This window comes from Elgaria multicarinata, chromosome 15, assembly GCF_023053635.1.
Source record: "Elgaria multicarinata webbii isolate HBS135686 ecotype San Diego chromosome 15, rElgMul1.1.pri, whole genome shotgun sequence".
Classification (NCBI taxonomy): domain Eukaryota; kingdom Metazoa; phylum Chordata; class Lepidosauria; order Squamata; family Anguidae; genus Elgaria; species Elgaria multicarinata.
The window spans coordinates 7,058,477-7,084,623 of record NC_086185.1 but is presented as its reverse complement, the minus strand read 5'-3'; the positions used below and the strand labels follow the sequence as shown (position 1 = coordinate 7,084,623).

Genomic DNA, 26,147 nt, shown 5'->3' with positions numbered 1-26,147 from the left:
GCTTCTCAATAATGCCGGTCTGTCTGGGCATCAAACTTGGATGATCAAAAAACGCTTCAGGATGTTGTGGCTCTAGAAAAACAAAAGCAAATACCTGCTACAGGATATTCACTGTACTTCTGGGTGGCCCTTATGCATCTCCCCCACACCCCACCCACCACAAAAAAAGACAAGAAAGAAAACCTAATTTGCATAAAATGTGCACATGCTACTTAGATGTAGCCATGCAAATTTAGAAATTGTGACAATAATTTAAAAAGAAATACAATATATCTGACCATGGTGGGGAAGACTCTGACCAGGTGCCCTGTGTGTCTGCTCAGTCTGCTGTCCAGGTGCTACCTGTTGATGGGCACCTCCAATGCTCCATTCTCCCTTCCTATGAATCTTCTTATGGCTATCAATGGTTACTAGCCCTGATGGCTCTGTCCAAACTCCAGTATCAGAGGCAGTAAGCCTATATACACCAGTTGCTGGGGAACATGGGTGGGAGGGTGCTGTTGCACCATGTCCTGCAGCAGGTTCCTGGTCGACAACTCCTTGGCCCCTGTGTGATTGGAGTGCTGGACTTCTGATCCAGTACAGCTCTTCTTTGATGTTCTTTCTCTCTAAGCCAGATTTGGACTGGAGAACCTTGCAGAGAGAAGATGCCTTCCAATAGAGGACTGTACTCCAACAGCCCTTCCAATGGAGAACTGTCTCTTCTAAAGTAGGACACAGGGTCACCCCATTATACATATAAGAGCATGTGCCACTACAAGAAATGTGGAATATGGGTTTCTGGAGTCTGGGCTCATGGTGAAGGGATGTCAGCTGGTTTCCAAAATAAAATAAATGGAAGCTTTGCTTCTCTCGTTTAGGACTTTGTATGGTGTTTTGTGGGGGGGTGCGCTCCACTCCGCAAAACTGAGGATCCGTTGGAAGTCCGTCGGAGATTTGATCTTGCAGCGCAGATATTGGCCATCTTCAAAACCGGCAGATCCCTGCGGTGTGGAGTGAAAGGCGTTCGGAGCTCCAGAGGTATTCAAAGTATCTGGCTTTGTGAGGGGTCATTTTAACTTGATGGACTAACTGAACCCTTTTCCATATTAGGAAGATGCTGATGGGTGAGGGAGGGGTAGTTTTGAGATTGAGATCTGTGGCTCCACAGTCTCTTCCCTGTCCCCCCCCCTCCAACCACAGTCCATAGGGGAGGGATTGCAAATGATATAACGCATTTCCCCCTGCCCTGGAACTCATTCATTTGCTAGCTCATGGAGCGAGAAAGAGTCCAAGTTCCACTCCACATATGCACTTCATCTTCTCTCAAGAGAGCTTGCAGAACTTCCAGAAATTAACCTCCTACAAAAATCTAAGTCCACCATGTGTGTCAACTTCGTACCATGTGCCATATGTTTAAATTATGGGTAGAACATTTGGGCAGAGTGAAATAAAATAACTTGGCTTACCTGTAGCCTACACCAATTCCCATCAGACACATCCAGCATGGCCAATGGTGGAGAAAGCTGGGAGTTATAGTTCAAAACATCTTGAGGGCACCAGGTTGGAGAAGGCTGGAACAGCCAGGAAGTTTAGAAGGAACAACCCAGAGGCTGCCACCACTGCCTCCCACCATCTGCCGCCTGAGACAATTGCCTCAGTCTACTTAATGGTAGAGCCGGCCCTGGCTCCCTGGCAACAACAGTGAACTGGGGAACAGCCAAGATGAAAATGGTCTTACGTACAAAAGCAACCGAGACCCCTTCCCATCAGGTTTGCCTCTTTACAGACAGTAGTGGGACCTTTGGAAGGTTAGGGGCATCCTTGGCTGTGATGTGCACACTCATTGTGGGGTTGTTTTGAACATTTTGGAAGCAGTGATATGGAAGGACACATTACAAAATGCGTTCGACCAGAAATAATAAATAGCAGCAAGGCTTTGCATGTCCAATTCATCTCTCTAAAAGCCTGATTGTGCAAACAAAAGCAGCACAGTTTTGGACATGTTATGATGGTCCAATTGAGCATTGCTTCCTGACCTCACCCTTGGCTGATGACGGCCTGCTCAATCAAAAAGTGTCCTTTGTAGCCTACGGCATAGAAGGAGTTAAAAAAAGGCTTGCAGAAACTTTCTCTCTCTCTCTCTCTCTTCCTCTCTCTCTTCTACTGATGAAGCATAGCTGCGCTTGGAGAGATATTTCTCCCAGCCCAGCCTGTCTGTTGCCTGTAGAAGCAAACACTGCTCCAGCTCAGCTGCCCACAAGATGTTGGGTTTGCTTCCTTTCCGTTTTGCCTGGGAAGGAGAAGGAAAAGGATCAGCAGCACAGCGAGAGCAGAGCAGCCCGCAGTCCTAAGCAATAAACAGCAACATCTCTCCCTGCCTGCCGCAACGCAAAAAGCTGGCATCTGAAGGCGACCGGGAGAGAAGTGCACTTTGGCTGCATTCTGTTTGGAAAGCCAAGTCTACCCGCAAAAGCAGCGCAGGAGTCATTGCCTCTTCCAAAGCGTCTGCATCTCAGGGGTGGGGGATGCATCTAGGACAGTTTGCAGGAAGCCCCCCACCCACTCCAGGTATGTACCAAGCAGGTGTTTCCAGGATCCGCCTCTCCTCTCCTCCTAATTACAATGAAACACCTTGGCTTGCGCTCCTCAACATCTGATTACTGTCTTCTCTGCCAGCACCACTAAGGCTTTCAGTGTTACAATTTATTAATATATATATATATATATATATATATATATATATATATATATATATATTTATATGAGATGAAGGACCATCTGCCACTGAAAGAAGAACAACTAATACACTTAAAAGATTTTTTTTAAAAAAAGGATGCATTAAGATATCAATTTTCTTGGTGGGTGGGTGTTTTAAAAGGAACGAAGAGATTTGTGTGCTACAAACCAGTTATGTCAGAATATTGATTTCGCAGAGAGATGAAACCCTCGGGAAGCCATCGGCCTTCTCTTTAAACCCCCAAATACCCGAATACTGTTGACTAAAGTTTTCCTCCTAACATCAGGATGTTAATTTCTCGTCTGAGATGTTTCCGCCTGAGCGATGCCACGTTGCACGCTCACTTTTCTTGTGACCGTGGTCCTGCTCTAAAAGGAGCTGGTGGTCCTAAAAGGAGCCGGCAATCCTTTGAAAAGTGATGTTAAATTTTACTCCCGTTTTGGGATAGGAAGAAAAGGCAAGATGACTTCTCCTTAGCTACAACAAGGATGTTTACTGCAGTTGCCTAGCTATAGGGCGGCCGTGTTCCTCAACCTCAGGGCTCAGGGAACCCTATTCCCCTTCTCCGTTTGTACGTGGGAATGTTCTGGGGCAATTAGATCATGAACAAACACCAATACAAGTTCTGATCTCTGAAGAGACACCTTTGGGCTGGTTGAACTGAGGATTATGATTTCATATAGAACTTGTTCAGTGTGATGCACTGGATTTGTAACTTCAGAATCTGAGATACAGGTGTTGTATTGTATTATATTATATTATATTATATTATATTTAAGAGTGGTTTATGTGGTTCTTCCTTTTCCATCTTCACAACAGCCCCTTGAGGCATATTAAGCTGAGAGAAGGTGAATGGCTCAAGGTCACCCAATAAGCTTTGGCTGAGTGGAGATTTGAAGCCGGGTCCCCTCAGTCTGAATCCGATACTCTAACCACTGCACCATCCTGCTTCAGATCCCTGCTCAACCATGTAGCTCACTGTGCCGCTTTGCTTAAAGAGACACCACCGCTTAGCCTGATCTGTCATGTAGATTGGTGTGTGGGTACAATAAAAGGAATGTTCCATGGACCTCCATAGGGCTAAACACAGTGTTGTGGAAGACAACTGTACCCTTTGGGATTCAATGCTGTGGCATATCTCTTGGTTAAATTTTGCATTATTATTATTATTATTATTATTATTATTATTATTATTTATATAGCACCATCAATGTACATGGTGCTGTACAGAGTAAAACAGTAAATAGCAAGGCCCTACCGCATAGGCTTACAATCTAATAGAATCATAATAAAACAATAAGGAGGGGAAGAGAATGCCAACAGGCACAGGGTAGGGTAAGCAGGCACAGGGTATGGAAAGGGTTAGGATTCCTCCCTAATCCTTTACCCTTTTTTCCCCTGAAAATGTATTTAAGGTACAGATAGGGGAGCAATCCACTCAGTTCACACTTTAATGTGAGCCTACCTAGTGCGTACTTCCTGAGAATGAGGTCTTTCAGATAATGTGGAAGAGAACAGGAATACCCATCTCTGGAGCAGGTAAATGGGCACAGGAGCATATGCAAGGTTCCGAATTGGATCTAGTGATCTGCATGGATTAACTCCCACATCGTTAGTGTGCCTTGCATGTTCAGGGCCTCTGAGTGGGGATCAGGAGAAGCCGATGGCTCTGGTGTCAGTAGGGTAGTGAATCTGGTCTGGGTTTCACTCAGAACCAGTCAGAACTCTAGGGGAGCTATCCAAGATGTGAAGCCCAGAGGGGATTCACCGCCCTATTGCCAACGGAGGCTCCAGCCTCCACCAGTGAGGTTTCCCTATTGTCTTCAGCACACAGAATTTTCCAATACAGAAAACAAGAAGGTAGACAATGCACACACAGAGTTCTATGTGGAAATTAGATTCGCGACCACCCAGTGAGGAAGGACTGAGCTGTAAAACTAACCATAGGTCTCCATGCTACATTTATCCCCTGTCTTAATTATCTGCACTCCTTAATCTCTTACATTTATTTAGAAGGACCCTAGTAGAGGCTCATTAACGTGGAGCTCTTGGTTCATTATTGATTAGTTGTTGTTGTTGTTGTTATTATTATTATTATTATTATTATTATTATTATTATAATCCTTGAGCTCCAGGTTAATAAGAGACACTCCGGGTGCTTTGCTTAATAACATATTTGACTCTTTCTTTTTAGAGAGAAAAGACACGTACTGATTCTGCTGGCAGTTGGGCCATTTGACGGTGAGAAGCAGAGAAGGCCTAACTCTAAATCTCCATAATCTAATCACAGATGTTCAGCCTTCTGATGAAGACAGATGAATTAATCAAAGCCAGACATTGGCTAGAAAACCCATAGATACCCACTTGATAGGAAATCCACCCACCAAGCTAACCTCAGATGTGTGTGCATTTGATGCTTCTGGAAGAGGGCAAGAATATTTTTCACTCAGAAAGGTTTGAGCTAAATACAATGACATCAAAATCTAGAGGAGATGTTTGATTGATTTGCTTTGGCCATTTCGCTGGGCAAAGCCATGTGAGGCTTTAGCTGCCTAATGAGAACTCCTTTCCTATGTAAGGTGAAGACTTAGAATCATAGAATAGCAGAGTTGGAAGGGGCCTACAAGGCCATCGAGTCCAACCCCCTGCTCAATGCAGAAATCCACCCTAAAGCATCCCTGACAGATGGTAGTCCAGCTGCCTCTTGAATGCCTCTAGTGTGGGAGAGCCCACAACTCCCTAGGTAACTGATTCCATTGTCATACTGCTCTAACAGTCAGGAAGATCATGCAGTATCCATCCAACATGGGTACATGACTTACCTTCTAAGGATTCTCTCTAGGGATGCTATTGAAGGAGCAGCCAGGAATTTGAGTCAGCAGAGAAAATGGACAAGACCTGAGTGAGCAATGACTGAGGTCTACTTCCGATACCGTGGAAATCTTACTGGTCGTGCCCACCCACCCCCAACCCTGGCTACAACTGCTGATAAGTACTCCAACTTGTACATGTACGTGGGCTTGTTCCTCACTCTTCTGGCCATCCTGCTCATCCTTCTGTTCACTATGCTCCTGCGTCTCAAGCATGTTATCTCTCCCATCACCACATCTCCAGAGAGCACCGAGAACATCCAGCAGTTCACGGATGTAGAAATGCATGCTAGGATCCCCAGTGCTTAGGGAAGCAACTGGGCTGCAGAGAAGATGCATGCGGTGAGAAACTCCTCCCGTTTGGCAGAACATGGGAATGGAAGGGACAGGTCTCGCCTTCTGGGTTTCTGGACCAAAATTTGGAGAGACTTCAAGGCATGGAGCATTTGCTTTGCTTTGGAAATGACCATCAAAGTTCTAGCAAGTTTGGCCTGCCATTACAGGCCGCAGGTAGCTTGCGCTTCTATCCTACATATGAACATGTACGGTTGACTTATACTGAGTTGGTATATTCCGGCCCAGTGCCAGCCACTCTAACTGGTAGGCTCCCTTCAAGGTTGTGGGTAACCCTCCAGAACTGTGCAAGGCCTATTGTTAGATCTGCTTTCTTTCTGGAGAAAATGGAGGACTTCCAGAAAACTTTCTAGCAATGTATAAAAGCAAGTGGAACGTCCACCAAAGTGATGGTGGTGGTGGTGGTAAGCAATCAAAGCATTCATCACAAAGTTATAGTTTCTGGAGCATATGATTCCGGCTCAAGCTTTTCCCAGTTATAACTCCCAGAGCATAATACAAGAGCTAAATGATAGATTATATGGTTTTTAAAAAGTCATCTGTTGGTCCAAAGCGAATATGTGCCCGCACACAAACATACACAGCCCTGCTCCAACACTTCCCATCAATTTTGGGTAAGGATGGGAACTCCCGTACCCTTTCAGCTGCTTTGCACTGGCATCCAGCATTTTCTACTAGCAAACCACATCACCGGTTGATGCTGACCTGGTTCACACAACACGCTGGGCTCATCGGAGGTTGTTTAACCTCTGATGAGCTGCAGTGCATGCTGGGTGACATTTTGAATATACAACCCCTTGATTGCGGAGATCAGGGGTGGGGTGAGGGTTGCCGTGTCATGCAAACCCAGCCCCTGTGTGTTATTTGAGGGTTAAATAAGCCTCACATAAGCTTACTACAGACTGTAGTAATTAACCCTCAAATAACCTATAGTGTCTGGGTTCACATGACACAGCAATCTCCCCAACTAGAAGTTGAATGAATGAATTTTATTTATGGTCACAAGACCAGCAAAACAACACAACAATATGAGCACATATAATATTCCCAAACCGACGGAATAAAATGGGACTATGAATAAAACAATATATGGTAACAATTAATTAATACATGTCCCACATATTTTAAGAGATTAAAACATTGTTTGTTTGGAAGTTGCATCTTCAAAACGTTAGCTGGCATGCACCACAGGTCAACGGCAGTTAAACAGATTGCGAAGAGCCGAGCTTGTCATGTGAACCGGGTCACTGTTTTTAATAATAAAAAAGCACCCTCTTTTTTAAAAAAAGAAAAACCTAATAATAATTAAAAGCCAGGTGGTATTGCAGGGGGAAATCTACACTACGGCTTTTAAAGCACTTTGAAAACGTTTTGAAACCTGTATATGCAGTGTGTCCTGGGCCCCAACAGTTGTCAAAACTGTTATAAAGCGCTTTAAAGTGCTTTAAAGCTGTAGTGTAGATCCCCCCCAGGACAAATGAATATAGAAAGTGGAGAAGTGCTTTTAGCAGACCTAGGTGGCCTCCATCAGTTATCGCCAATGATGTTGTGCTAGTAGAAACAAGGTTTTGAACCATGTGCAAAAGAAGAATGCAACTAAAGTTATATCTTCACATGCAGTTGTGCAACCCTTTGTGCATCAGCAGCGACCCCTCGCGCAACAGAAAGATTCAGCAGGGCTCTGCTAACGCTATTTGAGTTCGTGGAATGACACTGTTGGAAGCTGCCCCAGATATTTTAGGCTTCAGCTCCCTTCAGCCCCCAGCCAGCAGGGCCAATGGTTAGGAACGCTGGGAGTTGTCGTTCGAAAGATCTGGAGGGCACAAGGTTGAGGAATGCTGGTGCAATGCTTGCAGGGAGAAGGCTCAGGAAATTACCTTTGGCAGGCATTACAACTACACGAGAATATCTCTATTTTAAAAGTTGGAGGGTACACATATTCCCTCGATGCAATTCATGTTTTCTCCTATCCTTCAGAGTCAGCGTCTTGGTTATACAACAACAAAACCCGTCTGCACAGCTGTGTGCTTGCAAACTACACCAATTAATCAACTAAAGTATGGGCAACTTTGGGGGGCAGGAGATAGGTGTGGATCTAGTGAGGCTTTGTTTTAACATTATGATGGATCAAGAGAGAAATTCAGAACCCAAAGGCTGTCTGTGTGCTGCTAGTCTTCAGCGACATGAATCCACAGTATTCTCTCCATACCACATAGATGTATCTATATGCACAGACATCTACATAAATAGGAAAGGTTTTGATCAACTATTGTGTACTGTCATGTCCAGGGTAGCAGTTCTTGGAAGGAGCAAGAAGCAAAGCCGCCTTTACTAGGCATATAACTTTCCAGGGATGTGAACTTATCTCAGCTCCATCCTGCAATCGAGCCTAGAAATAAAGCCACGAGGGGAATTCTACCATATAAGACTCATCTGCCAATTCCCCTCTCTCTGTGCACCTTGAAATTGCGAATTCCCCAAACCCAGGCCAGACTAAAATTAGCAATTATGCATACTCCCTTGGCTTGTAGCAATAACAAGAACATGTTAATCCAATGCATTAGAAATGGTGGTGTGTGTTTTAATACATGCATGCATAAACACAGACAGAGGATTTTCTTGGCAGGGTTTTACTTCTTCTCACTTGGGAGTTTGGAAGGATGAGAGATCAACACACCACAAGAAAAGGTCTGTTTACATCACAGGGGAGTGTGTGTGTGTGTGAATTTGTTCTCTTTATCTTCACAGGAGAGCGTCAGGTTTACGGGTGAGAATTTTGTACAATTTGTTTCTTTTCATAAGATCTCACCAAAGTTTCTTCATAAAGGGGGCAGAGAGAATAGGAGATTTTAAAAACAGATATTCATCCAAGTGGAAGGCTCTCAGCGCTTAGCTCTTGAAAGTCTCGGATTGAATTCCTGCCTGCATTCAACCACGGTTGCGGTGCTGAAAGAAGGTTCTAGCTCTAGATTCTTCACCTTTAATAGCTATATGCCAGGAAAGTATAACTATTCTCCATGCTGGGAATAGCTGGAGCAAATCAAATTCGACTGGTGTAGAAGGGTGAGAACTTTATTTGGTTTATTTACTGATTTTTAAATATAAGAATTCAGCAAAACTCGCAAATCCTTTTATAAACAGAATGGAAAGAACTTGAGCTTTTCAAAAGTCGAATGTGGGAGAAAGTGACTCTGGCGGATCCCCCATCCTGGGTTAATGTGACAGTTTTGAAAAGTAATCCCATCTGTGTTGCCTAAACTCGATTTCTAAAGCATTGTGAGAAATCCAAGCTCCAGCATCAGACTAGGTGCCAGATTCAGATGTTGTCCCAGCACTGGTCTAGAACTGACTGATGGTTCATATCAGGGGTGAGCAACCTGCAGCATATGGGACAGTTGGCCTGATTTCAAGCACACTCTGCATCCAATCAGTTCAGAGCTCTAGCAAGAGTGTTCTGTCCCTTCCTTGGCAGCCCACTGGGTTGGAAGGAAGACGGAGGGAGAGTAAAGAGGGTGGCAGAAAGAGAAAAGAGTCACCCAACCATTTGGGGCCCTTGTTCTGCCTGCTGCTGGCTTTGGTTCTGGCCACTGCCAACTTGTGGATGTTGAATGTTTACCCAATGCAGACCTCAACAGAAAAAAGGGTGTTGCCCATCCCTGTTTTATATACCCTGGCAGAGAGAGATCTGGTTGAAGACTCAACTCTCTGGGTGAAGCCTGCTTGGCAGTGAAAGGGACTGTGTCCTATTATGCAGGTACACAGTCTGGCAAGTTTGAATGATCTCCTATGGCCCCTGGACTTGAAATTTGAGGTTCCCCTTGGCCTGCTGGTAGGTTGTATTCGACCATGGTTGGGATGAGTCATCAGAGTCCAAGGAAGAGAGAAGAGCTGCATCTTCTGGAACCAGGCATGTAGACCATGATGTCTGGTTGGGTTGCTCCTCCACCATAGAAGCTTCTAGTCTGGTCACTTCTTTGGAGATTACCTCCTTGGGAGATTCAGGAATCCAACCATCTCCATCCTTGGAGCTTCTCCTCTGACTTAAGTATGTCCGGGTCCTAGGCCATGAGAGCCTTCAGGATTCCCAACGTCTCTCATGTGATGAGTGTAATGTGTAGGTAGGTGGCACTGATCAGCTGTATCCTAAAAAGGCTAATTGTTACTAAATAATGGTGGCGCGTATACGGGGTGGAATCTAACACCCACACCCACACAAGAGAGAGAGAGAGAGAGAGAGAGAGCACAGTGTGGTGCGGTGGTTAGAGTGTTGGACTAGGACTGGGGACTCTCAGCTTAACTTTCCTCACAACGTTGTTTTAAAGATACAATGAAAAAGAGGAGGATTGTGTACACCCGCCTGGGCTCCTTGGAGAAAAGTTGGGATATAAATGTAACAAATGAATTGATTAATGCTTTTATGAAAGCCATTTGTAGAACCAAAGGCTTCAAAAACTGTACAACCTGTATATCAGTTAACCAAGTAAAACATAAAAGTATTTTGATGTACTGCTTTGTAGTGATATCAACTGATTTGGAGGAAAAGCCAAGGCTGGGTGTTACCCTGCTGAGCACAGTCGAAATGAATGAGAGTTAAGGCAAGAAAACAGTGATGCTGAGGTACAACTCCCATCGGTTTCAATGGGGCTAGTGCCCCGAATGTCCTAGATACCGTGGCTTGGATGTTAACTTAACGAAATTCACAGAAGGAAAGCTTTCTGCCCCCTGCCTTTTGGTGCAGCCACCTGCACCGCTAAAAGCCATCCCATCTGAGCGGACCCTTCCCTAAAAGGGGGCAATTTCCCTTTCCCTCTTCAGGCCCATCTGACATTCTTCAGCAAGGTCTTCCGTCTTTCAGTAGAGGAGCTGGGGTGGAGCAGTTGCTAAAGGTGGTTGCAAGAAGTTTTCCTTGCATGCTGAGCTATTGGCTCCCCCTGCAGGGCGGGCTGAAATGAGACATTTTCCTGCCTCAGGCAGAACAGCCAGTGGTGCCACCACCTGCAAGACAACGCACATGCCTGTGGGGTTGTTGTTGTTGTTTGAGGATTACTCTCCTGGGATTGCTCTCACTTGGCTATGCCATCAATTTGGCTTCAGCTGATTTACCAGAAGAAAGAGATGGGCCTTACGTTTGCCCATCAATGGCACATGGGGAGCAGACCGAACAAGACGCACAGGTCCCCTATTCACAGTTTTCTGCACTGTGGCATATTGCACTGTTTTTCTGTTACAAGTCTCTCCTTGATTTTGCTTGTGCACACTGATTTTATTTATTCTATTCATTTATTTAATTACGTTTATATACCACCCCACAGCCGAAGCTCTCTGGGCGGTTCACAAAAGCTAAAAACAGTAAACATTAAAACTATACAAAAATTAAAAACCATCAGAGACATAAAAACAACAGCATAAAAACAGCAGCATCCATTTAAAACAACAATTCTGGGGTCCATTAAAAAAACAAACTTAGTGTTCAATGCCTTTAAATGCCTGGGAGAAGAGGAAAGCCTTGACCTGGCGCCTGAAAGATAGCAATGTTTTAGCATAGACAAGGGTCCCAGTCACATATTTTCTCTGGCTGGCATGCTGGGAAGTGTTTTATAATTGGCATTCAAGGTTTTTGGGGATTTCTGGAGGGGATTCATTCTTTAAAGGAGGATGGCTTTTTTCAGTGTGCGATTCACACCATAATTAGACAAAACGATGGGTTGAACCCCCAGTGGAGAGTAAACACTGTAATTGGCGTTCATTTGCACCAGCTAAACCCACAGAGACCATTGCTTCACCACAGCAGTTTTGAAGGATCGTATAGGATCAGCCAAGTTCTTTGGGGTTTACATTTATGTTACGCAAAGCACTTTGCTCATTGATGGTGCCATTTTATATACACACGCTTTCCAATTCATTTATTTAACTCATTGCCTTTGTTTTTTAAGCCCTTTCCACAATTTGGCCCCGAGGCAGCTCATAAGAAATAAACTAACCCCTTTAAACAAATCAATCTGACAGCAATATAAAATTAACAAATGGAGTACACCAAACAGAAAGAAAAGTAACAGAAAATAGCAGGTCATGATGTTGCGAATCAGGGGCCTGGAAAATAAATGCAGGTTTTCTGCTGAAACCTGTATGATACAGAGCAAACATTTCTGGGCAGAATACCCCCAAGGTGAGGGGACACCATGGAAAAGGTCCTGTCCCTGGTTGCCACTTGCACCCAAATCAGGGCCCCAGTATTATAATTACTATTTATTATTGATTTCATTTATTTTCTGCCTTTTTTCCTCCAAGGAACCCAAGGCTGCATACATAATCACCTTCCTCTCCATTTTATCCTCACAACAACCCTGTGAGGTAGGTTGGGCTGAAAGTATGTCACTGGCCCAAAGTCACCCAGTGAGTTTCCATGGCCAAGTGGGGACTAGAACCTGGATCTCCCAACTCCCAGTCCAACACTCTAATCACTACACCACCCTGGCTCTCAGTATGAGGTGCAGGTGAAGAGGATAAATGTTAGCTGTGTGTTTCACAAATGAAGTAAGAACATAAGAAATGCCATGCTGGATCAGACCAAGGGTCCATCTAGTCTAGCACTCTGTTCACACGGTGGCCAACCAGCCATCAGCCAGGGATGAACAAGCAGAACATGGTGCAACAGCACCCTGCTGCCCATGTTCCCCAGCAACCGGTCATGTATATAAGCTTACTGCCGCTGCTACTGGAGGTAGCACATAACCGTCAGGACTAGTAACCACGGATAGCCTTCTCCTCCAGGGATTTATCCAACCCCCTTTTAAAGCCATCCATATTGGTAACCATCACTACATCCTGTGGTAGTGAGTTCCATAATTTAACTATGTGCTGTGTGAAGAAGTCCTTCCTTTTATTTGTCCTGGATCTCCCACCAATCAATTTCATGTTAAGAGTAATACATATAGCGGTCTAAAGCTTCCCCCATCACCGCCGTATCTAGTCAATGGTCTAAAATCAGCTAGCTGCACCACTCTCTGGGATAATGTTGTGTATGCAAAAGAACATACTCCCCTGAAAAATGCCTGTTATTGAATCCGATTTCTTGTGCTTAGCTCATTGGTAGCCTAAAGTTGCCTCTGAATCAAGAATTACATCTCTCAACTCTGATGAAAGAAAATAACTCATGATCAGGGCGGGTGGATGGCTGGAATGAGCTTAAACACCATTTACAATATTTGACCACCTTGAAATCTACAGTACCATAACAACCTAAAGAGATTCATTCACCTTGACCACCGATGTCTGTGTATGGAAAAACACACACACACAATGGTATTTGCCTGGCATATGTAATCCTTGGCGTTAATTAGCACCTCGGGGCAAGTTGTTTGTAAGCAGAAAACAATAAGGAATGTGGAATCTATCCCCAGCAGTACGCAGCGTGCTACTACTAATCCCAAAGTCAAATTAGGTCTTTTTCTTCACTGTATATTTGGCCTGCCCAATTTTCATTTTTAAAAGGCATAAATTGGACCGAGGGAGCCTGCACGAAGCGGCCGCTTTTACCATTCCAGAACAAAGACAAGAATCGGGAATCGCAGCACGACGTGTCCTCAATAAATGGTACTCGGTTTTCTCCGTCTGCCTCAATGGTTCTGCTGCAAAGGTGTCTCTCAGCCTCTAATGGCACAGTCTGATGCAGGTTTACCAGTAGAGGCTGGTGGCTCTGATTTCGGTGGGGCTGGGAACCCGTTCTGGGTTTCAGTTGGAGCCAGCCAGAATTCTAAGAGAGCTACCCAAGGTGCTGAACCATTTGCCAACCTTGGATAGCTCCTCTGGAAATCTGGCTGCTTCTGGCAGAACTCCATCATGGGTTCCCAGCTCCAGCAAAATCAGAGCCACTAGCCTCCAGTGATGTTTACCCAGAGGCCAGCCCCACTAAGTTCTTACTCTCAAGGATTTGTGCAACCCACAACCATGATGCAAAGAATTATTTGGGAATGTCTGGCAAGAGCTAAAGGCAGGATATGGCCGATCTATTTACTGCTGCCCCGTGTGGTCAGACGTTGCCACTGCAGATCACAGTGTGGTGAGCACTTCCTTGCTCCAAACTGATTCCTCCCACACAGGCTGAGCGATTGGCTCCCCCTGCAGGGCGGGCGGAAATGAGACATTTTCCTGCCTCAGGCAGAACAGCCAGCAGTGCCACCACCTGCAAGACAACGTACATGCCTGTGGGGTTTTTTTTAGGATTACTCTCCTGGGATTGATCTCACTTGGCTATGCCCTCAATTTGGTTTCAGCTGATTTATAAATTTAAATCAGGCGTAGGCAATCTTTTGCAGTCTGGGGCCAATTCCCACCCCCCAGACCTGCTGCAGGTCATGGTTCTGTTAACACCAGCCACAAAAAAGCAGGGGATATGTAGCAGCCTGCTGCAACATTTGGTAGCAAAATGCTTCAAGCTGCTAAAGAGACTTAGAATGGGCAAATTGAGATTGTTTAAAGGCAATTTGTCTGCTCTGCGACTCCACAGAAGTTTCAAATCACTTTTTTTTTCTTTATTGGGGCCAAGGTGGGTTTGCATTGTGGGTGGCAGAGCCTGCATGTTGCCCACCCCTGGTTAAATGATGACCCAAGTGAATTAAATAAATAAATGGATGTTGCTGCTAACCTCCTTGCATGAGTGCTTCACTTGCGTGAGTGCTTCACTGCTTTTTACCTTGCTACTTCGCCACGGAGTCTCCTCCTTGTTGGAAGGTCTGGTGTGACACACAGTGGAGCTGCCTTACACAGAAAAAGCGTGGCAACTGAACGTTTCATATTGGAAGCAAGAAATGCAGGCTACAGCCAGTTTAGAAGGTCAAGTCAACTTACTTTACTAGTGCTTTTTATGCACATTGTCAGAGAAGGCTACCTAACTCTGTTTACCTACAAGCACTCTCTAAAATTGAGTGCATGAGTGTAAGTACGGAAAGGCATGAGATATGGTAACTTGCTTCCTCTCTGGGAGAGAACGCATGGCCCTCATTGCAGAGGCAAGAAGAGGAAGGGGAGAGACAAGCGAAAGGAAGTGAGCAGACAACATAGTTGATACAACACATTCTCTATTGCCCTCTAGTGTCTGGAAGAATACGGAGTTGTTCCTATTATGTTATTTTTTTATGTTTCTTTTATTTTGTACTTTTGCATAGGTCACTGATGAAGACAAAAAAGTCAAAACACATTTGGCCTGTTTGTCGTTTTTATAGGTTTTTACATACATTTTGTCATATGTGTCCTTTTATATTAGTATAACATTTTAACTAGGGGTGTGCACGGACCCCCCTGCTCTGCCCTGCAGGCCAATCCAAAAATTTTGGATCGGCCTGCTCCGCTCCGTGCCGCTCCGCCCATACTCCGCTCCTCTTCGCCGCGGAACTCCGGCTCCAAATCGGAGCTCCGCAGTGGAGGGGAGTGGCGCCAGGTAAGGCCGGGAGAGGAGGGCGGGGGGGGTACCAGGCCCTGCCGCCGTCGCCGCCCATGCGGCGACGGCAGCAGAGCCTGGTAAGGGACCAAGGGGGAGGGGGGCCTTACCTGCCTCCGTCCGCAGTCCGTTGGCTTCTTCAATTGAGCCCGCGGTTCAGCCAGGAAGTCTGGGCCGTGCGGCCCAGACTTCCTGGTTGAACTGCGGGCTCAATTGAAGAAGCCGAGGGACTGCGGACGGAGGCAAGTAAGGGAGAGGAGGGGGGGTTACCGGGCCCTGCCACTGTTGCCGCATGGGCGACAGCGACAGCGGCAGGGCCCGGTAAACCCCACTTACCTTTCCGGCCGAGCTCCGGAGCGAGGCGAAGGATCCGCCTTCACCTGGATCCTCTTCGTCACGCTCTGCCGGCCCCCCAATCCTCTTCGCCTCCGCCTTAAGGGCAGGCGAAGCCCCCCGCTCCGCTTCTAATTCGCCGGTCCGATTAGAAGCAGAGCACATCCCTAATTTTAACATCACAATTTTTAGGTTTTACAATTCTGTTTTGTTTTGTTTTTAATGTATTCTGACATGTATGTTTTGGGTACAATGTTTTTAACACTTGCAATTTTTAACATTAGGCCGTTTCAGCTATGTATATTTTTGTACCTTCACTTTGATTTGTGTCGAATGCATCAATCGACCATGAAGTTTAGCTGGGCAGTAACAGCTCTCTTGTTTGAGCTGGTGTTAGGATTGCACCCGAGGAAGCCTCCTCAGATGAGGAGGAGGCAAACTTACAAGAAGTAGAGGGTGTTGCCTCCCCCACAGCCGGACCAGAGACCAGTGCGCAGTTGGTAGGGAGTCATTCCATGGAGGAGAATGCAGGTCCCGTGGAGGAGCCACGGGCCACTCAGTTGCTTCCTCTGCCTGTCGCTCCTGAGGCTGAGTCAGAGACGGAGGTGGTTCGACCACCCAGCCCCCGCGAAAGGAGACGAAGGAGAAGGGCAGAACAAATGCAGGTGGTGAGGCAAAGTATGCGCCTGCAGAACAGGCAGGGAAAAGATGCTGAACTGTAGGAGGGGGTTGGGTCAAAAGGTGGAGGAATGAGGCACAGCTGGGATCTGGGTGGGGTCATGCTGGCAGGGTTTGAAAAGGGAGAATCTGACCACTGGTCTGGTGTAGCAAACACCTTTCGTTCTTCCGGTTGCTACTGTGCCCCGACGCCTTGCCTTGTGACTGTGACTCTGGATTGCTGACCTGGACTGGCTTGATTGACTCCACTTGAACGTGTATCCCTGGGACTCTGGACGACTGACTCGGCTATTGATTTAGGACTGGACTGGACCTTCGCTTACTCCTGGCTCCTTGACGCCCACACCCTCTGTTTTGGTGCTTCAACCCGGACCGGTAGGCTTACGCTGCAGAACGTGCCTCTGGCTAAGAACTCTTGGACTCTGTTTAAAAGACTGGGCTGTTCTTAAAACAGCAGCAGCCCCCTCCTGCATTCTTGGCCAGAGATTTATGGCCGAGTAATTGACCATAAAACCCTAAAGCAATAAAACCATTTAGAGGAACCCTTGACTCGCGGCTGGTCACTGAAAGCTGGCCCCCTTGCACCGGGTGGCAACTAAAGGTCCAGTTGGATTTTGACAGGCTTAATTTTAAATACCTGAATTTTTGTGAGCTTTCAGCGATATAAGATCAGCACAGTTTGCCAATTCTTAAGAGAGTGATGGAGAATGTATTAATATAACCCCAATTCCTCTCTTCCCAATCCATTAAAATGGAATGGATAGATTGGGGGAGTGACTGAGGGCCTTATCTTTTTAAGTGCACCTTTCTTTACAGAGGATTAAATAACTAACTTGCAGACCCAGCATGTTAAGAGCTTAAGATCAATGTGGTCTGCAACAGCCGGACGTCAAAGAAAGTGGTGCTGCACTGTTATTGGTGATGCAACAAGGCGTACACAAAGACATACTTTAATGGTTGTGTAAAAGAAAGATTTTTGTTAGGTTCAGCTTGTCATGGTAATATAGGAAGAATCTGCACACCCAATAGAATGAAGTGGAGACAAAAATGCACTATGTAACAGTTCAGGGTACGGTTGAGACATTCCGCTTATGATAGAGTCTCTCCTCCAAATGTTTGTTTTAAAATCCTGGCAATATAAAACCGACATCTATGGAAGTAAGGTTGCAAATCAGCCAGTGGAGGCTGGTGGCTCCAGTTTCAGTGGCACTGATGGGTGAAGGGAATTGGCACCAGTAAGAAGGTGGCATAAAGAGAGACGAGCTCTGGTGCTGTGTGTAAATAAACAATGAACATTTTATTTTTGTAACCATGTGAAGAAGCTCGACGTTTCGGATTCAGAAGAATCCTTCCTCAGGAGCTGTCATAAGAAAAAAGACGGGGAAGCTTCAATACTGCAAACACAGTTCGCTTGGTTAAAAAGCCTCAGCGTTTGTTGTGTGTCCTGCTATCAGAACTGAATTTTTTTCTGGGTTGTGTGAACACAAAATTTTCATTTCTGATAGCAGGACACACAACAAACGCTGAGGCTTTTAATCTAGCGAACTGTGTTTGCAGTATTGAAGCTTGCCCATCTTTTTTCTTATAACAGCTCCTGAGGAAGGATTCTTCTGAATCTGAAATGTTGAGCTTTTTCAGATGTTTACAAAAATAAAACATTCATTGTTTATTTGTTTATTTATTTATTTATTTTATGTATGTATTGCATTTCTATACCACCCATAGAATCATAGAATCATAGAATAGTAGAGTTGGAAGGGGCCTATAAGGCCATCGAGTCCAACCCCCCACTCAGTGCAGGAATCCACCCTAAAGCATCCCTGACAGATGGTTGTCCAGCTGCCTCTTGAATGCCTCTAATGTGGGAGAGCCCACAACCTCCCTAGGTCACTGGTTCCATTGTCATACTGCTCTAACAGTCAGGAAGTTTTTCCTGATGTCCAGCTGGAATCTGGCTTCCTTTAACTTGAGCCCATTATTCCGTGTCCTGCAATCTGGGAGGATCGAGAAGAGATCCTGGCCCTCCTCTGTGTGACAACATTTTAAGTATTTGAAGAGTGCTATCATGTCTCCCCTCAATCTTCTCTTCTCCTGGTTAAACATGCCTAGTTCTTTCAGTCTCCCTTCATAGGGCTTTGTTTCCAGACCCCTGATCATCCTGGCTGCCCTCCTCTGAACACGCTCCAGCTTGTCTGCGTCCTTCTTGAATTGTGGAGCCCAGAACTGGACGCAATACTCTAGATGAGGCCTAACCAGGGCCAAATGGAGAGGAACCAGTACCTCACGTGATTTGGAAGCTATACTTCTATTAATGAAGCCCAAAATAGCAGTTGCCTTTCTTGCAGCCATATCACACTGTTGGCTCATATTCAGCTTGAGATCTACAACAATTCCAAGATCCTTCTTGTTGTAGTATTGCTGAGCCAAGTATTCCCCATCTTGTAACTGTGCATTTGGTTTCTATTTCCTAAATGTAGAACTTGGCATTTATCCCTATTAAATTTCATCCTGTTGTTTTCAGCCCAGCACTCCAGCCTATCAAGATCACTTTGAAGTTTGTTTCTGTCTTCCAGGGTATTAGCTATCCCACCCAATTTTGTGTCATCTGCAAATTTGATAAGCATTCCCTGCACCTCCTCGTCCAAATCATTAATAAAAATGTTGAAGAGCACTGGGCCCAGGACTGAGTCCTGTGGTACCCCACTCGTTGCCTCTCCCCAGTTTGAGAAGGTTCCATTGATAAGTACTCTTTGAGTCCGATTCTGTAGCCAACTGTGGATCCACCTAATAGTTGTTCCATCTAGCCCACTTTTAGCTAGTTTGTTAATCAGAATGTCATGGGGCACTTTGTCAAAAGCTTTGCTGAAGTCAAGATATATGACATCCACAGTATTCCCACAGTCCACAAGGGAGGTTACCCGATCAAAAAATGAGATCAAATTAGTCTGACAGGACTTGTTCCTGACAAATCCATGTTGGCTTCTAGTGATCACCGCATTGATTTCAAGGCGTTTACAGATTGACTTCTTTATAATCTGCTCCAGAATTTTCCAAGGGATGGATGTCAGACTGACTAGTCTGTATTAGACCAGTATTAGACCCAATAGACAAAGCTCTATGGGCAGTTTACAAAATTAAAACAATTCAAGTATAAAACAACAGTGTAAAACCATAATAAAAAAATACAATATAAAATACAATATACAAGCACAAACCAAGATAAAAAACAGCAGCAAAGCAAAAATACAAATTTAAAATAGCAAAGTTAAAATTAATTTATAGAATGTTAAAATATTGGGAGAATAAAAAGGTCTTCACCTGGCGTCTACACACAGCACCCGAGCTTGTCTCTCTTTTTGTCACCTTCCAATTTCAGTGGGGCGGTGAATCCATTCTGGATTTCGGTCAGAACTCTAAAGCTGTCCAAGGACCTGAACCCGGTGGATGCACAGCCCGACCAAAATTGGAGCCCCACCAAAAATTGGTTTAAACCAACTCTTTTCCTTTGATGCTGCTTTTCTACCTGCAAGTAATATAGGGGAACAATGGGGGGGGGGAAATGTGGTCAGCGACCTGCAGTCCAAAGGGGTTCTGTCCCTTCTGCCATCTCAGTCATCCATCACCACTTTCTGCTGCTCATGAAGTCCAGATTTAGTGTGAAAATTACCTCGTCCATTTATTTATTATTTATTTATTATTTATTTATTTATTTATCATACTTATACCCCGCTCCTCAGCCAAAAAAGGCTCTCGGAGCGGCTTACACTTAGCAAAAAAGACAGTCCCTGCCCTTGGGCTTACAATCTAATAAAGACATGACACACAAGGAAAAGGAGTCCAGGAGGGAGGGAGGGAGGAGAGAGAGAGAGAGAGAGAGAGAGAGAGAGAGAGAGAGTCCAGCAGGAGCAGGCCCCGATGTTACTTCTGCCTGCTCCTGTCCCCTCGGTCCTTCTTCTTCCCCACAGGGCCAAGATGGCAGTTTGCCCTGTGGGGGTGGGGGGGAAGAGTCCAAGAGGAGCAGGCCCCGATGTTACTTCTGCCTGCTCCTGTCCCCACGGTCTTTCTTCTTCCCCACAGGGCCAAGATGGCAGTTTGCCCTATGGGGGTGGGTGAAGAGTCCAGCAGGAGCAGGCCCTGATGTTACTTCTGCCTGCTCCTGTCCCCTCGGTCCTTCTTCTTCCCCACAGGGCCAAGATGGCAGTTTGCCCTGTGGGGGTGGGGAAGAGTCCAGCAGGAGCAGGCCCCGATGTTACTTCTGCCTGCTCCTGTCCCCTCGGTCCTTCTTCTTCCCCACAGGGCCAAGATGGCAGTTTGCCCTGTGGGGGTGGGTGAAGAGTCCAAGAGGAGCAGGCCCCGATGTTACTTCTGCCTGCTCCTGTCCCCTCGGTCCTTCTTCTTCCCCACAGGGCCAAGATGGCAGTTTGCCCTGTGGGGGTGGGGGAAGAGTCCAAGAGGAGCAGGCCCCGATGTTACTTCTGCCTGCTCCTGTCCCCTCGGCCTTTCTTCTTCCCCACAGGGCCAAGATGGCAGTTTGCCCTGTGGGGGTGGGTGAAGAGTCCAGCAGGAGCAGGCCCCGATGTTACTTCTGCCTGCTCCTGTCCCCTCGGTCCTTCTTCTTCCCCACAGGGCCAAGATGGCAGTTTGCCCTGTGGGGGGGGGGGAAGAGTCCAGCAGGAGCAGGCCCCGATGTTACTTCTGCCTGCTCCTGTCCCCACGGTCTTTCTTCTTCCCCACAGGGCCAAGATGGCAGTTTGCCCTGTGGGGGTGGGGGAAGAGTCCAAGAGGAGCAGGCCCCGATGTTACTTCTGCCTGCTCCTGTCCCCTCGGTCCTTCTTCTTCCCCACAGGGCCAAGATGGCAGTTTGTCCATTAAGGGTGTAATCCTACAGTATATGCATGTTTAGACAGAAAAAAGTCCTACAGCATTTCCCAGCCAGCATGACCAATGGTAAGGAATGCCGGGAGTTGAAGAGTAAAACATCTGGAGAGCACCAGGTTGGGGACAGCTTTTGGGGGACAGGCATATCTAGTCCAGCGTTCTGTTCCTACAGTGGCCAAAGACTTATCCAAATGCGAAGCCCACAAGCAGGACATGAGTGCAAATAGCACCTTCCCAGGTGGCTCTGATAATGGAGGCAATATGTAGCCACCATGTCTAGTAGCCATCGCTAGCCTTGTCCTCCGTGAATTTATCTAAGCCCCCTTTGAAGCCATCCAGCTTTAGCGAATTCCATAGTTGAACTACGGACTGTGAGAAGACGTATGAAATAGTCGAACATAATCTGTCGAACATAAATCCTTGGTTGATTTTTGTGGTACTGTCCTAAAAAAAGCTATTCTGCTTCTGTTGATTTTTTAGATTTTTTCCTTTATGAACACTGCCTTCTAGTGGATGGACGGAGTCATGTGCTTTCTGTGTCTGTAAAGATTTTTTATTATTATTAAATTCTCATAACAGTTCCATTTAGCTACACAGACTGGCAAACAATGTCGATATTTACAATGTTTACAGACACTTGCAGTTCCCTTTATTTTGTACATGGAAGAATACTTTTTTAAAAAGTCTGTAAGATTAAAAAACCAGTGACTTGAGAGTGTTTGATTTGACTTGACTGCTGTGCATTTTCAAGCAATACCTTCCCACTGGCTACCTGATATTATGAAATGCCAGGAAGCATTTTTGTATATGTGGGCTGCTAGAAACAGAAGACGTAATATCTTCTAAGGGTGCAATCCTATGCCTGTTTAGACAGGAAAAAAGTCCTACAATTCCCAGCAGGCTGACTGTCTGGGAAAGGTTGGGAAAGTTGTAGGACCCTTTTCTGTCTAAACAGGCATAGGATTGTACCCAAAACTGTTATGTGATGTGACAGGGTGGGGTAAACTTTCAATCTAATTATTGGCTGGTTTGACAGATGCAAAATATTCCTAGAAAGCCTCAGATGGACCATTGCAATGAATCTGATTCTATACCTGTACATTATAAAGTGGTGTTTTTGGAAGGCTTTCTCAAGCATACATAGCGAATTGCAAGGGAAGGCAGCCCTCGACAGAAGAAGAAAAAAAGGTGGTGAAATAGAGGATGTAAAAGTTTACGTCACAAATGTCCAATGTTTAGGATTCTTGTGTTGTTTACTGCTGAAATAACCTTTTTTAGTTCGTTTTATTTCTGTCTCTCCTTTCCTCCAAGAAGCTCCCGGTATGTTCACAGCAGCTCTTCCCCTCTTCCTTTTTATCCTCACCACAACCCTGCGAGGTGGGTTAGGCCAGAGATAGTGCCAGGTGCAAGGCCGCCCAATGAACTTCTTAGCTGAGCGGGGATTTGAACCTGGGTCTCCCCAGGCCTAGTCTGATGCGTCATCTACCACATCCAACAGTAAATGTTTGTGTTGGCTGGTTGGTTGATTTGATCGCAACAAGGACCGCCGAGGGATTCCGCAGAACCTGAAAACACGTTCCGGCGCTGAAGCCAAGCAGAAGCGTAGATGCTTTCCGTTTTAGCTGAAGGCAATTTCTCCCTCTCTGCCCCCATGATTTTCTTCGAGAATGAGGAATGCTGCCAAACTGCCAGACGTCGGATCTCCTTGAATGTCCTCACGGGGGTGATGATCAAGAAACATCAGCTGTGATTAATGCAACCTGTCACAGCTTCATCTCCTCAGACGAAGTTCATTTTGTGGTCTTCCAGTGCTATATTTAGAACTAGAAATGGTTCCAGACACCCCTTGTGAGTTTTAACAGTCCTCTTTCTGGGAGCTTCCTGATGCCCCAAGCTGTAGGGTGGAAGCGATGGCGCCCCTTTCCGGAATGAGGCTGCTCATGGGTTGTCCTTTACAGGGGAGAGTCCTCTATTTGAAGGTATCGTCTTATTGAAGGGTTGCCCTGTCAGTGTGTTGATTAAAGATATAGAACCATAAGAAGGGAGAGTAGGCAAGAGGCTTGAATCTAGGGTGACCACCCCCAAGTGTTCAGAGGAGGACGTGTCCAGAGGAGGGCAACCAGGATGATCAGGGTCTGGAAACAAAGCCCAATGAAGAGAGACTGAAAGAGCTGGGCATGTTTAGCCTGAAGAAGAGAAGATTGAGGGGAGACAGGATAGCACTCATCAAATACTTAAAAGGTTCTCACACACAGTCCTCGCAGAGTGCAGGACTCAGAATAATGAGCTCAAGTTACAGGAAGTCAGATTCTGGCTGGACATTAGGAAAAACTTTCTGACTGTTAGAGCAGTACGACAATGGAATCAGTTACCTAGGGAGGTTGTGGGCTCTCCCACACTAGAGGCCTTCAAGAGGCAGCTGGACAACCATCTGTCAGTTATGCTTTAGGGTGGATTCCTGCATTGAGCAGGGGGTTGGACTTGATGACCTTGTAGATCCCTTCCAACTCTACTGTTCTATAATTCTATGAATACAGTTGTATTGAAAAGGGAATTTCAGCAGGTGTCATTTGTACATATGGAGAACCTGGTGAAATTTCCTTTTCATCACAACATTGCCTTCCCGGCCGTGATTACCTTTCCCCCAGCTAGCTGGGTACTCATTTTACTGACCTTGGGAGGATGGAAGGCTGAGTCAACCCGAGCCGGCTGCCTGAAACCAGCTTCCACTGGGATCGAACTCAGGCCGTGGAGAGAGTTTCAGCTGCAGAAACTGCTGCTTTGAAATTCCCTCTTCATCACAACAGTTAAAGCCGTAGGTGCCTTGCCCTCTTTTACGTTTGGTCACTCTAGTATAGCTCCTGCACCTTTAACTGTTGTGATGAAGAGGGAATTTCACCAGGTTCTCCATATATGAGGCCCAGCATTGGGCAAAAGGCAGGATACAAATAATAATAATAATAATAACAATAACAACAACAACAACAACAACAACAACAACAATATACAAATGACACCTGCTGAAATTCCCTTTCCTATGCAACTGTTAAAGATACAGGAGCCCTGTCCTCCTTTTCATAGGGTCACCCAAGGCTTGAAATTTCTTCACACAGCCCATAGTTAAACTATAGAATTCACTTACACAAGATGTACTGATGCCACGATTTTGGGTGGCTTTAAAAGAGGGTTGGACAAATTCCCGGAGGAGAAGGCTATCAAGGGCTACTAGTCCTGATGGCTATATTCCAGTTGCTGGGGAACATGGACAGGAGGGTGCTGTTGTACTCATGTCCCATTGATAAGTGGGCAGTCGGGCAGCCACTGTGCAAACAGAATTTTGGACAGAGCCAGGTTGGTCACTGGTACATCTGGGGGTGAACACCAGTGTTAAAAATCTCTTCACTGGCTGCCAATTAGTTTCCAGGCAGAGTATAAAGTGTTGGTTATCACCTTTACAGCCCTACATGGTTTGGGTCCAGGCTACCTGTGGGATTGCCTTCTCCCGTACAATCCACCCCGCACACTCAGGTCCTCTGGGAAGAATCTACTTCAGTCAGCAAAGACTAGGCTGGCAACCATTACCCAAAGGACCTTCTTTTCTGCGGCTCCCAGACTATGGAATGGCCTGCCGGAGGAGACTCGTCAGCTTGACAATCTTTTAGCATTCAAGAAAGCTATCAAGACTGATCTTTTCCGGCAGGCCTATCCAGTGGAATTTTAGGATACTTTGAGTATGCTTTTAGGATGTTTTTAACAGTGTACACTATGTTTTTAATTAGTATTTTGTGTCTTTTATGCTTGCTGTTGTTCCCTGCCTCGATCCAATCAGAGAGGCGGGTAAGAAATTTATGATTATGATTATTATAGTTGCCCATCAAGAGTTATAGCAACTGGACACCAAACTGAGCAAGGCTGATGGGTCACCTGGTCCTGGTCACTATGGTGAGCTGCATGATAGGTCCTCGCTATGGTGAGATGTATATTTCAATTTCAATTATATTATTTCTAAATTTGGAGCTATAAATTAGCATATGCAAATGTTATGCAAATGGAGTCCTCTTTCCTTGGGTGATGCATTTCCACTTTGGGGTGACATATAAGCAGACACCCTATCTGGAATGCAGAGGATTCCGAGTGAGGGGGCAGGACCTCCGGGTGAAGCAGATGCTGGCTCCGGCCAGTGTTAGTTTAAACAAAAAGCAGCCACAGGGCCCATCTGGAATGTGCTCCCAATTGGGAGCACCTGTTTCTTTTGCAAAACCATAAACAGGTGAAGAGGTGGCAAACTGCTGCTGTAACTGGACGTTTCATTAGCTGTCCTTGGAAACCAATGGAGAAAAATCCATTATTATTTTTTTACCATGGTTGTGGTTAGACATCAGCACCCCCATCCCCAATGTACCAGCACAAATCCTGGGGGGTGTCTATATGCTCTATTAGCCCTGTAGCAGCTGTGCAGTGGTGCTGTGTTCATAGAGTGACCATATGGAAAGGAGGACAGGGCTCCTGTATCTTTAACAGTTGTATTTTAAAAAAATAATTTCAGCCGGTGTCATTTGCATGCATCCAGCACCTAGTGAAATTGGCCCTAAACGGTTTGGGGCCAGGTTATTTGAAGGAATAATGTGTGCCTGCCTGGACCTTAAGATCGTCTACAGGGCCCCTTCTCCATGAGCCCCTGCCAAAGGAAGTGAGGCAGGTGGCTACTAGGAGCAGGGCCTTCTCCGCTGTGGCACCCCGGCTGTGGAATGAGCTCTCCAGAGAGGTCCGCCTGGCGCCTACACTGTACTCCTTTCGTCGCCAGCTGAAGACCTTTTTATTCTCCATATTTTAATACTTAATTTTAACTTAAATTTAAATTTCACAGTTCTAACTCTGC

General features: G+C 45.8%; 2 protein-coding genes across 2 annotated transcripts in view; one reads left to right on the top strand and one right to left on the bottom strand.

The window, feature by feature from the left end:
- CAPN6 (calpain 6) overlaps positions 1-26,147 on the bottom strand; it is a 325,901-nt gene that overhangs the window by 242,555 nt on the left and 57,199 nt on the right. The window lies entirely within an intron of this gene.
- SERTM2 (serine rich and transmembrane domain containing 2) lies at positions 5,507-5,944 on the top strand. Its single transcript, XM_063141790.1, has one exon. It carries the CDS (start codon positions 5,629-5,631, stop codon positions 5,896-5,898), a length of 270 nt encoding a protein of 89 aa, XP_062997860.1. The 5' UTR covers positions 5,507-5,628; the 3' UTR covers positions 5,899-5,944.